We start from the raw sequence: 12,279 nt of genomic DNA, 5'->3' as shown, positions 1-12,279 counted from the left end.
CCATTTATAGGGAGTGGGTGGTCAACAGACGCGTTGATAGGAAGGTCCATATCCATCACTGTAACTCTCCGGGAGAAAGATTACAAAATATCAATGCCAAGGAACACTAGCTTAAGATGTAGTAGTTGGAGCTACAAGCAAAGATCCTAAAGGAATTGGGACGTGTTGTTACTGTCCAAACATAACACAAAGTAAGGGTGGTGATATCCGGTCGTTAAGTGATGACGTGACGAATCCTACTTCCGGGCCTAAAGTAGTCTGCGTTTAATATGGCTTTTGTGTTGTTAACATTTTTAATGTTATGTATTTTCTTCTATTTAATCTCATAAAGCTCCTAAAACAGTCAGTGATCACTGTTGACCTCTCTCGGCTTTTATTACAGCTAATCATTTATTTAAGCTCAGTTTTTAAAACCTTAGGATGTAACTACAGCCCAGCCCATGCAGCAGTATATGAATGACTAACCTCGTATTGTGGATGGATTATCTCAGTTGTTCTCCTGGCTGAAGTTTGGTCCTTTTACAGCATCCTGCCATGCGATTACATTTGTTCCTGACCACCGAGAACACTCACGTTAACTTTTATCGAGTGGAAAAAAAGTTAGCTTGTTTATATTATGCTAACATAGCTGTGTCGCTAGCGGTCACGTAGCACAGCGGTCCCCAACCTTTTTTGCGCCACGGACCGGTTTATTCCCGACAATATTTTCACGGACCGGCCTTTAAGGTGTCGTGGATAAATACAACAAAATAAAACTAGTACCGGTACCGAAAAAAAGATTTATTCATAACACACGTGAAAAGACCCAGGAAAACCGAGTTAACGATAAAAACGATAACAAAATAACGCTGAAAACCGATAAAAACCCTGAAAATCATACATTTCACAACTGAGCCTCAACTCTCGCGGCCCGGTACCAAACGACTCACGGACCGGTACTAGTCCAAGGCCCAGGGGTTGGGGACCGCTGACTTAGCACATCATTATATACCAGCTAGCCAAACTTCAGTAACCCTACAAACGTCACTGCTGTTTAGTTTTCTGTCTTCATTTATGTTGGAAGTGATAGCAGAGCTGTACGTTTTAATTTGTTTCCAAAATCCCGCAGTCAGGACATGCTATATTGTATTTAGATAGAAGCTAGCGAGCTAACTTCCTGCTAACTTCTAACTCCGTTAAATGTCATAAATTCAGTTTTCATGGATGCCTGGATGTTAAACTCAATTGTTACACCTGGTAGAGCAGAACGCTGATCATTTTATTAAAGATGAAAGACTTTAGACAGTTTTTCAACTCTCAGTAATGCCATAGTGATCGTTTGATATATGGACCTGCAGCAGAGTTTAGGCCCAGACACGGCTAGTGACGTCAGACTTAACGACCGGATAGCTTTAAAATGCTGTATGCATCCATTCTCTGCCGCTTATCCTTTTCAGGGTTGCCATGGGGGGGGGGGGGGGGGGGCGGGGGCTGGAGCCTATCTCAGCTGTCTTAGGGCGAGAGGCAGGGTACACCCTGGACACGTCTGCAGTCTGTAGCAGGGCTAGCACATAGACGCAGACAACCATTCACACTCACATTCAAACCTATGGGCAATTTAGAGTTTCCAAATAACCTACCCCCACTAACTGCATGTCTTTGGACTTAAAGTAATTTAACAATATGTCAAGAAAATCTGCAATGATGATATTTCTGACGATATAAGAGAAATGGTGTTTTATTGATGATTGTCATCGAGGGTTAAGACACAGTTCTTGTTCTCAGACATTCCTGGGCTTGTCTCATGGTGGCACGCACTAGGAAACATAAACATTTTATATCGCCTTATGACATTTTATGGCACGTTAGAATTTTTACTTTACATTATCGTGGATGATATGATAGGAAACAACCCTTGTGTTCTGTGACAGCCGGGTCTGGACAAACCTTTAGGGCAGCAAGCTCCAGAGGAGGTTTTGCATGTTTGCCCTCTCCCACAAATTAAGTGGGTCTTTATAACTCCAGTCTGCTTTTGTCAAGGGGCTGTTAATAACAACCAGATTTGGGAAACGCTCCACTTGACACGTTGATTATTGCAAATGTATGAAACTGAAGTAATTTTTGCACTGCAGGTTACAATATATACTGAGCCTCTGCAGAATATGCAGTGGCAAGTAAAATAAAATGAATTTATTCATTACCACAGTTAAAATCTATTATGAGGCACTAATCTTAAAATGGAATATGACATTTTACTCTCAAATCAGACTGATACAAATATTCAACTTGAGCAATATCCCCTACAGTTATAAATTACATAGTATAATAAAATTCTAGCGTTGAGCGTTCCTGCCCTCACATCTTAAGGGCATAGATATAATTTGCTGTATAAAGAGTGGGAAATTCTTCCCATGCGGTTTGCATATTTTAGGGGAGCTCTTTTCTCATGGAATTACAAGACTGATAAAAGTGTGATGTTATGAATCTTTGTGCGGTTTGCAGATTTTCAGGAACCCTATGCTGTGGTCGTCCTTCTAGAAAAGGATTTAGTTGTGATCGACCTTGCACAAAATGGGTAGGTTCAAAAAATGGTTCATTATCTTGACTTTTGTTTCTTAACCATGGGGTAAACTGCTACTTGGCCCAGTAGTACAGCTTGTCACTGTTGTTTATTATTCCTTTCTTTACTCAACATTTTTAGTCAATGTCCAACATTTGTTGAATTGCAGGTATGCAACACTGTGTTTGACCAGTGCAACTGACACCGGCAGACATATTATTTTTATTTAGACTGACTTGTCACTTGAGTATGTGCGGGCTGTATTTAACAGTTATCCAATATTCGAGAACCCCTATCCTCTGACTATCCACGAGTCTCCTGTGACCTGCTGCGAGTACTTTGCCGACTGCTCTGTGGACCTCATACCTGCACTTTACTCTGTTGGCTCACGGCAGAAACGACAGGGCTACAGCAAAAAGGTACTGCACGTTTTATCATTAGATGCCATTATGTGTCCTTCTTCCTCTGACATCTTAATAGAAAATCACTTGTATAACATATCGTGGGTGAAGAAGAGACTTTGGATTAAGACATAGACTCAAAGGGCAAAGCCTCTTTTTTTTTTTCAGATTTGCAGTTTTGCATGGTTGAAAATATTCATTTATTCTGAGGAGACTAAAAGTAGTGCATCCACCATATATGTTTGTGTTTTTGTTACACTTAAATGTTTCAGCAAATATTAATATGTAATACTAGACAAAGATAACCTCAGTAAATAAAAAAAATCAGTTTTTTTTTAATCCAAACCTGGCCTTGTGTGAAAAAGTAATTACCCTTAAACCTAATAAATCCACAGAATATTTTCCCCTAAAATCTTGGAGATTATCAAGATGCGAGACAAGCTTTTGAGTTCTTTTTGGTCAGTACAGATTTTCTCCTCGGGTCTCTCTCATGGATACCATTTTTTGCCAAATCTTTTTCATTGCTGAATCATGAACTCTGACCTTAGCTGAGGCCTGCAGTTCTTTAGATGTTGTTCTGGGTTCTTTTGTGACCTCCTGGATGAATTGGCCACTCCTAGGAAGGCTCACCACTGTTCCAAGTTTTCTTTATTTGTGGATAATGGCTCTCACAGCTCGTTTTTTTTACTGGAGTCCCAAAGCTTTAGAAATATCTTTGTAACCTTTTCCAGACTGATAGACGTCAGTGACTTTGTTTTTTGATCTGTTCTTGAGGTTATTTAGATCGAGGCATTATTCGTTGCTTTTTGCGATATTTTAGATGTAATAAAACAAATAAAAAGAAAGAAGCATATACTTAAAATGAAATGAAATACAGCTGCTTTAGTCAAGGTGGTATGTGAGTCTGCGTGAGAAGGAAACTGCTGTAAAGTAAGTGTCGTCATAAAAAGTGCTGCATGTGTGTGAGTGGTAAGTAAGATGAAAAGGGTGCTACTTAAAATGTTTTTAAAGCAAGAAAGTAATGATAGGGGGAAAAAACACTGTAAATTCATAGACATGTTGCTCTCATTGCACAATAATGAATAAATAAAGGCATACCTATGGTGTGTAAGACAATTTTAGCAGGTCCCTCAGCTGCAAACCAGGCAGTAAAAAAGGTTTGAGAGCAATAAAAGAAAAATATATATAAAAAACAATATCAAACCAGTAACTACGCTTAGTTGCATATATAATTATATAAGCTCGGAAAGCACTAGACTCACATGCCCTTTTTTATGTTGCTGTATTAAAACTTATATAACAATAACGGGTTTTAAATTGCTCGTAGCAGAAAAACAAGGAATAAAGTTGCGTCTAAAAATCTATATTATCAGTGGTCATTTGGGAAACACAAAAAGCTTTCAGTGATCAACTAGACACCTCAATATTTTCGCAGCAAGGTCCAGAGCAGGTTATGTTTGAAATCCAGCTTCTGAGTACAGGCCTCGGGTAGACACCACATGCTAAACATCCCTATATTTATATTGCCGCTTTGTCAGCATAGCATGCTGTTGTTAGAAATGAAATCAAAGCATGACTGTGTCTCAGAGAGCTGCTATCACAGCTGTTACTGGTGTCAAATGAGTATTTTGGGGAAACGTCACAGAAAACACAAATTATTAGGAAGTTACTGAACTGTAATTAGAAGTCTGAGACTACAAACAACTAACTGCTGCTCCACATTATTGAATGAGGCACGTTTTGAAATATTTTGATATAAAATTAATTGCAGTAACTCATGAAATAATCATCACAGATTTTTGATGTGATGAACGAAGAAACAGAAATTCCCACAATGCGCCTACATACATAAAGAACAAGAAGGTCACAGGATGAAGGGTAGATTAATACCTCGCTCTACATAATAGGTGAATTTGTCTTAGTCCTCGGAAACATATTTTTTAATGTTTCCATGAAGCCAAACGGACTATATAATAGTGCCGTATTACCTAATGATACTCCCGTCCTCAGTACACCTCCTCTCTCCTCTCATTCTCTTCTCACATCTCTGTATCATTTAAGACAGACCCCCTGCTTTTTCAGCCATTATGTATGCTTATGTTCTTTTCTCTGTTGCCTTGTTCTGGCTTTCTGTCTGAAATGTCAGCATGCACTGACCCAAACTGGCAGCCTAGCTTCTTCCTTTTTTTTTTTCCTGTTGAGCACAAGCCTTACTGAGCTGCGGGAGGGTATTCTCACATAAAGATCACCGTGAGTCATCCCGTTGACCTTTGTATGTGTCAACGTGTTCATAGCCAAACCCCCGCTAACACACATGGAGACGCACACCATAATCGCAAGACACGCTGAGAGACGTACACCAAGGACTGGCGCTTGTTTTCCTGCGTGCACTCACACTTGCGCTGGTTTATCATGTCATCTATTTGCACAATCAGTGTGTTCATTGACACCTTGTTTACTGACATAGTGATTCCTGTACGATCTCATTTACTAAGGTAACGCGTGTGTTGTCTGCTGTCTGTCCAGGAATGGCCCATTAGTGGTGGAAACTGGGGTCAAGGCATACAGAGCTACCCAGAGATCATCATCACTGGGTAAGACACTAATTTCATTAGTGTTATCTTTATTATCCTGCACAATTGCTTTCCCCTCTCCTGCACTGTCAGGTCACCAAGTTTTTATATATTCCCATCATGTGCACTTTGCTCCCATTTGATGCTTATTATCCCTCTCAAAGCTGTCAACAAGGGGGGCCAGGGGTGGGGGGTGGGTGTTTTTTACAGAACACATGCAGGAAAGGAGTGACATTGAGGTATGGGTTAGGCAGTAGGAGGCCCTTGCTCCTCTCCTTCCTCCTCTCCTTCCTCCTTGTCTCTTCTCCCCCATGTGCCACATTATTATTCTGCCCAGGTTTTTTTCCTTCGAAGAGTGCCACAGCCTGCACAGTATTTCTCTCCCTCTCCACTTAGCTGAATTGCCAACAAAACAAAGAAGAAACACAGCCAAATGACATGCATTTTTGTGTGACACCAAATAGAAAATCTGTCAATTATCCATACGAAAGCATTCTTTTATAACACATATTGATGTTACGCCTTTATGTTTGTCTAGAAGCGCTTGGATATTAATGGATTATTGAAGGTTTTCTTCTTCTAATGTTTGTTAGTGAGTTGGGAACCCGTGTATGTCTAGAATATATCTCCTCGTTATATCATTAGGACGTCTTGTGATCTGAATTATGTTGATATTGCTTTGGAGCTGTTCAGATGCCCGAATACTTCTGGCTATATATTTATTTCTTACTGTTATAGTTATAAAAAAATCACAAATGACAGCGCTGCGCAGAAGGCTTGAGTTGTCTCTAATTACCTCTGCCAAAATGTTTTTGGTAGTGTTTACATGCATGCGTATCATTCTGTCTCTAAATGTGATAGCTTGAGAAGTTTTGAATAGCTTTGTAGGGGTGTAGAGTGGGGTCATGTGAACAATCTGTTAAGATTTGACAATCCACCGAGGTCTTTAAGGTTAACTTAGTGATTTATTTGTCAAAAATTGACAAAAAGCCTTAGAACTTTGAAACTATTTTTCTTACAAGTGTTGTGTGTATTATTAACAAATAGAAACTACTGTATGAAGATTTAAATTATGCTACGTTTCGCCTCTCCTTGAAGGTCAAAAGATTGGTCTGAAGGTCAGAGTGATAAAAATGCAATATAGAACTATTTTTTTTGTTTGTATTGACAGCCTGTAGGCATATATGAAATGACATATGGGGATTCTAAATGTTACTACTTTAGTAATGAGAGCTTATTACAGTATATTCCTAACTAACTAGAAATAGCTCATTCTCTTTATGTTGACAATACCTTCTTTAAAAATATAATGCGTTTTGGGAACAACTTGAAAGAATACCCAGATACCAGTATCATTATCTAAATGTTCACTATACAAACAGAAGAAGAAGAAATGTCAGCATCCTTTTAACAGTAGAAGACATTTTATAAAAGTTTAACCTTATTTGACTTTGAAGAAGAGGTCACAGGTCCAAAGACACGTCATATTTAGAATCCCCATATATTCCATAAATGTCTATATGTTGTGAATATAATATAATAATATCTCTATATAGCATTATAATCACTTTGACTTTGATCTTTAATGTGATGTTTAGAATCCTCACTACTATTTCGTAAATGCTGCCAATACAAAAAAAGGCAAAAGAAATTTAGGCACAGTTTTAAAGATAAAAGACATTTTATAAAAGTTTTGACTTATTTGATCTTTAAGAAGATGTCAGAGTCCCAAAGAATACCTATATGTTATCAATACAAAATAATGGCAGCAACAAACATGTTTTAAATAGCTCTATATAGCATCATTATCACTTTGACCTTCACATCAATCTGTTGATGCTTTGGAGATGGTACTGTATTGCATGGTGGATCAAACCATGACATAGGCTTGTCACTTCTTCATTTGCACTCCACTTCACTCCACTTGTCCAGTTTCCTCAGATTTTTCAAGAACACACCGCACACCAAGTTTTCGGGTAATAGCTCTTTGGGAATCAGCTTGTTGGTTTCAAAGAAGAGACGCGTGGCTGATGTAAAGGATTTTTTAAAGGATAAATAACTTCCCTTTCAGTCATTTTACCCTCTAAGTGTATTTTGATTTTCTCACTTCTCATGAGATTTGATTGTAAAAGCTTTACTATGGCAAATTCTGACACATTTTTGTTACCAGGGCTGATATTGCTTTCTTTCCCTGCAAATGTTACAAATTGGCTGGTGTTGTTTGCTCACATAAAAAGTCAAAAGTTATAACTGACATTTGTGTCATTTGTGTCTCGTTTCACTCCCATGCATTTCCAGGCACGCTGATGGAACTGTGAAGTTCTGGGATGCCTCTGCAAGTAGGTTAAGCTCATAAATTACAAATATAGTTTATTTTATTGACTATTTTATTAGCTTTTAAACAGAAAAAGTCAAAGGACACTTTGAGTTTCAATTTAACTTGGAAGAAAAAGGAGGGAAGTCAAGAAAGAAAGAAAACAGAATGACACTTTGTTTTTTACTCATTCATTTAAGCCTGTAAGAGCGTCTCCTTTAGCATAGGCTTCAATATAGCTGCTCCTCCTGATGTTATTTCTTTCCTCCTTTCTTTCTAGTAATGCTCCAGGTGCTCTATAAACTCAAAACAGCCAAGATATTTGACAGGAACAGGTCTAAGGAGGACAAGGGCAGCACTGAGGTGTCAGATGAAGACCCCTTTGCCATTCAGATCATGGCCTGGTGCCCTGAGAGCCGGATGCTGTGTGTGGCCGGTGTGTCAGCCAATGTTATCATCTACCGCTTCAGTAAGCTGGAAGTAACTACTGAGGTGGTTCAGGTGGGTATCAGTCTTCAGTTTTACCTTTGGCCTCAACTTCCAGGAATTTCATGTTTTTCTTAATCATCTTTTGTAATACGTGGCTTCCTAATACACAAAAAAAGGGATTTACATGAAATGCCCTAACCACTCATTTTAAGGGTGCCCATCTGCCTGCAATAAATGCTTGTTGTTCACTGGGTGCATTGTCAGAAATATGTTGTAGAGCTGTGGGCTACTATTTGTTTTGTTTTTGGTCCATCGGTTTGCCTCGGAGGAGAACTAAGTTATGAGATACAAAGAGCTGAAGTGAAACAGTGTTAAAAACAATGAAGTGTCCACTGCAGCCACTGTTTGTACTTTTCACACTCCCTTCCCTGTTCTTATGTCAAAAACAAGATTATCTGCAAAAAAGTGATTGTAGATGTTTTTTATGTTTCATATTATTTCTTAAAATTGGTAAATAGGCCGTAGTCAACAGGATTTACAAAGCACTGGAGATAAAATTAAGAAATTACCTGTTTTGCGAGTATTTTTATAACTCTGCGTTATTGTACCTACTCAGTTTTTTACATTATAATCTATCTTGTCCTTTTTGACCACTTAGTGTATCTTTATAGAACTTTCATGACATATTTGTTGTAGTTTCTGTTGCCTTTTTCTCCAGATTTTGGTTAAAAAGGACATTTTTAATATCTAGGATTATTCTTACCTGGATAAATAAAGGATATATAAGTGTGTCTTTACAGCTTGACAGAAATGTTCTTTCTGGCTCAAAATGATTTCATCGTTCATAATATGTCTGACAAATTATCGGCCAAAAGTCATTTACAACACTGCAAATGAAGGCAATCACTTTCTGGCATGACATCAGCCCACTCGTCAACCAATCTGCATTTGACCGATGCACAGTGTCATCCACATTCGTCTGGCAGTGGTTGGTTTTCGTCGCTCCAAAACCCCTCTCCGTAAGCAAACGGACACAACTGCGGTATTATAAATTAAGCATCAGATGTTGAGGCATATGCACAACCACATGAACTCAAAGATCTGCCTAGTCAAAGGCAGTATGGTTACCATGCCAACAGACAGAGCAGTGAACAAGCAAAGCTAGACCATCATTATGACCTGCTTTGATAGCGATGTAAATGCTAATGGTGGTGTGATGTGAGCGGGTGCTTAATGAAATAAAGAGAAATGCCGTTATTATCTCCACGTATGCTCACAGCTTCTGTATTAGCGTGAAACTGTGCATATATGCTTTGCTGTTGCTGTTGGTTGTGGTAGCAAAGCAATAAAATACTGTCTAGCATGAGATTATCTTTCTAGTCCTGGCAACATATTTCTTGTGAACAGTCATTGCTGAGGTGTTGTTGCAGCAGACTTCGCAGTGTTCACTTGTCAATCAAAGCATGTGGGTGGCACTGTGGCGCGTTTAGCTGATGCCCTTTTTGTGTTCAGCACTGTTTGTCCTAAATGCCCAAATGTTTTGTTCTTTCAAACAAACAGCGAGAAGCAATTATGAATTTATAGACTTCAAGTGCCTTGCTTAGGAGCCTCTTAGTAGCTGTTGGAAGAGATAAAAAATCAGCTACGTTCATGTTTAAAAGCTTTGCAGTTTTCTGTGGGTGAATGACAGTAAACATTGATGCACGCAGAAGAGAAATGTTAGACCCCTTTGTCCTAAACGCCACATGCTGTAATGTGGATCAGAACGCTACATGCAGCAATGGCGAGCTGTAATTAGGCGAAACAGCCCGTGTTAGAACAAGGTCAAACACCTCTAAATAACCTTGCAGAAATGAAGGTAGTCTCTGAACAAGGGCACTGATCACTCGTCACTCCCACATGTCAGTGGGGCTAATGAGACTGACAGAATGCAAAAGAGAGGAGCTGATGAGTTTGCGTGTGTATCGGTGTGTGTGAATCTAGGAGTGCGTACACGTGTGTGTCTCCGAAGGCGCGGGTTGCAAAGGGGTAGCCTGAAGGAGGACTCAGAAGGAATGAAACATCGCAGTATTGGAGGACCTCTGAAGACACTCAATCTTCCCACACAAACATCAAACACCTCCTTATCATCAAAGTGACTCTGCGATCGCATATGAAAGCCATTTAGCAACACAGTCATCATCTCCTGAGGAATTATTGTTTACAAGAATGTAGAAGAGGAAGTTTCATGATGATTATAATGTGTATGTTAATATGTGCACCTGTGTGTATGTCCTCTCATCCAGTTACTAGAGGTGCGAATGCAGTACGAGCTGAATGACATAGAGTCTCCAGATGGCGGGGGTGAACAGACATCGGCGCTCCCGACGCCCGGTGCCTCTCCTCAGACAAGCGGCCCACCTTCACACCCTTCCACCAGCAGCAACAACTCTGATGGAGGCAACATACCCTGCCTCAAGTATGAAACACATACACACATATATAACTATTTGGAGAGGGAGAGAGAAGCACTCGCATAAACTCTCAAAAGCTGCAGGATCACTTGCACACATACTCATGCACACAAGAGTCTTGCCTTTTGCCTCAAGCACACTCGAAGCATTCTCAGCCACAGCCTCCCCAACATTCCCCTGCAGCCACTCAATACACAACAGCTTCACAACCGCAGCTGCGCCCCTCGTCATTCTTTTTATGAAACCTTTTTTTTTTGTCTATGGCCTCCTTTCATCCACAGAGTGCGCAGTACTCCATTGAAGCAGTCTCCAGGTTACCAGGTAGATTTGGTGGTCCAGTTAGTGTGGGTGAGTGGAGAGCCTCCTCAGCAGATCACAAGTCTGGCCGTCAATTCCTCCTACGGCCTGTAAGTACACGCAAGCCTTAGCTGAAACTAGAAGCATTTTCTGGGACTTTGCTGGGATTTATGCTATTTATGTTAAGACGCTTAATCTGAAGGTAAAAAGCAACATTAGCAAAGTTAGCGCAAATCAAATTGCAGGCAAAATCGTCACAGATACCGGTGCTGTTCAAGAAGTTACTGCTCAAGTCCTGTCGACACAGTTCAGCAGCTACGGGAATTTAAGAGATTCCACCTGATTTTGGGCTTCAACTACAATGTTTACGTATTCCAAAACAAAATCAAATCTCCTAACTGTAACTTTCCGTTATTCTTGTTTTAAAAACTTTCACCCCTCCTTTTCTTCCCACTTCTTCTTTACTTTGTTGCCAATCCCCAGAGTGGTATTTGGCAACAGTAACGGTCTGGCAGTGGTGGACTACATCCAGAAGACAGTAGTCCTCAACTTGGGGACGGTCGAGCTTTATGGCTCTAATGACCCCTACCAGAGACAGCCCCGGTCGCCAAGAAAGACGCGACAGCCTTCTGGAGGTAATAAAAAGAGAGAAGATGGAAGCCAAAAAGAAAAACATTTTATTCATTTTTCTGAGCATGACAGCTTTTTTTTTTTTTTGCCAGAACAGCTCACCCCACAGTTCTTTAGTTCCCGTTCTAAACTGTAAACTGATGCAAATATGAGAATGAATAAAGTGACGACACGCTTTGAATCCACAACGATGCTCTCTTTCTTCCTTAGTCTACAATGCTGACGCATGATTGAGCGATGACGACCAAATACTCGCTCTTTCTTTGTGCTTCGATTGACTTTCTCTCTTTGTTTATCCGCCTCTCTCTTTCTCTTTGCCTCTCATTCACATTCCCACTCTCTCGCAGCCCATCCCTTTTCCACGCATCCCTTCCTTTTTACTATTGTCTACCACGGACAGCGAACGGTATCCTTTCCAGTAAGGACACACTGCCACCACGTGTCAGAAAACAGCAGTGCATGTTTTGATACTGCCGCAACGTCACGACAGTTTCCTGTCCATACTTGAGCAAAAGTTTGATTAATGAATTTAGCAAAGTGTGTCCACGTGGGTTGAGAGATTTTTATGTGTGCTGTATGCAAAGCAACCACACATGCAAGTACAGACTCAAAGTACTGTATGTGTAAACATCCGAATGTTCAC

The 12,279-nt window shown here is 40.0% G+C and overlaps 1 protein-coding gene across 7 annotated transcripts in view; it reads left to right on the top strand.

The window, feature by feature from the left end:
• stxbp5a (syntaxin binding protein 5a (tomosyn)) overlaps positions 1-12,279 on the top strand; it is a 98,226-nt gene that overhangs the window by 71,697 nt on the left and 14,250 nt on the right. For all 7 annotated transcript variants that reach the window (XM_040017129.1, XM_040017125.1, XM_040017122.1 and 4 more), the window contains 8 exons: positions 2,482-2,554; positions 2,811-2,958; positions 5,467-5,534; positions 7,812-7,852; positions 8,108-8,328; positions 10,542-10,714; positions 10,991-11,116; positions 11,490-11,641. In XM_040017129.1, coding sequence (XP_039873063.1) covers positions 2,482-2,554; positions 2,811-2,958; positions 5,467-5,534; positions 7,812-7,852; positions 8,108-8,328; positions 10,542-10,714; positions 10,991-11,116; positions 11,490-11,641 — 1,002 coding nt within the window. The remainder of the gene's footprint in view (positions 1-2,481; positions 2,555-2,810; positions 2,959-5,466; positions 5,535-7,811; positions 7,853-8,107; positions 8,329-10,541; positions 10,715-10,990; positions 11,117-11,489; positions 11,642-12,279) is intronic.

The sequence above is a fragment of the Simochromis diagramma genome, unplaced genomic scaffold (genome assembly GCF_900408965.1).
Source record: "Simochromis diagramma unplaced genomic scaffold, fSimDia1.1 OVJJ01000802.1, whole genome shotgun sequence".
In the NCBI taxonomy this organism is placed as follows: domain Eukaryota; kingdom Metazoa; phylum Chordata; class Actinopteri; order Cichliformes; family Cichlidae; genus Simochromis; species Simochromis diagramma.
Note: the sequence above shows the minus strand (reverse complement) of the source record. Positions and strands in the feature narration are given on the sequence as shown.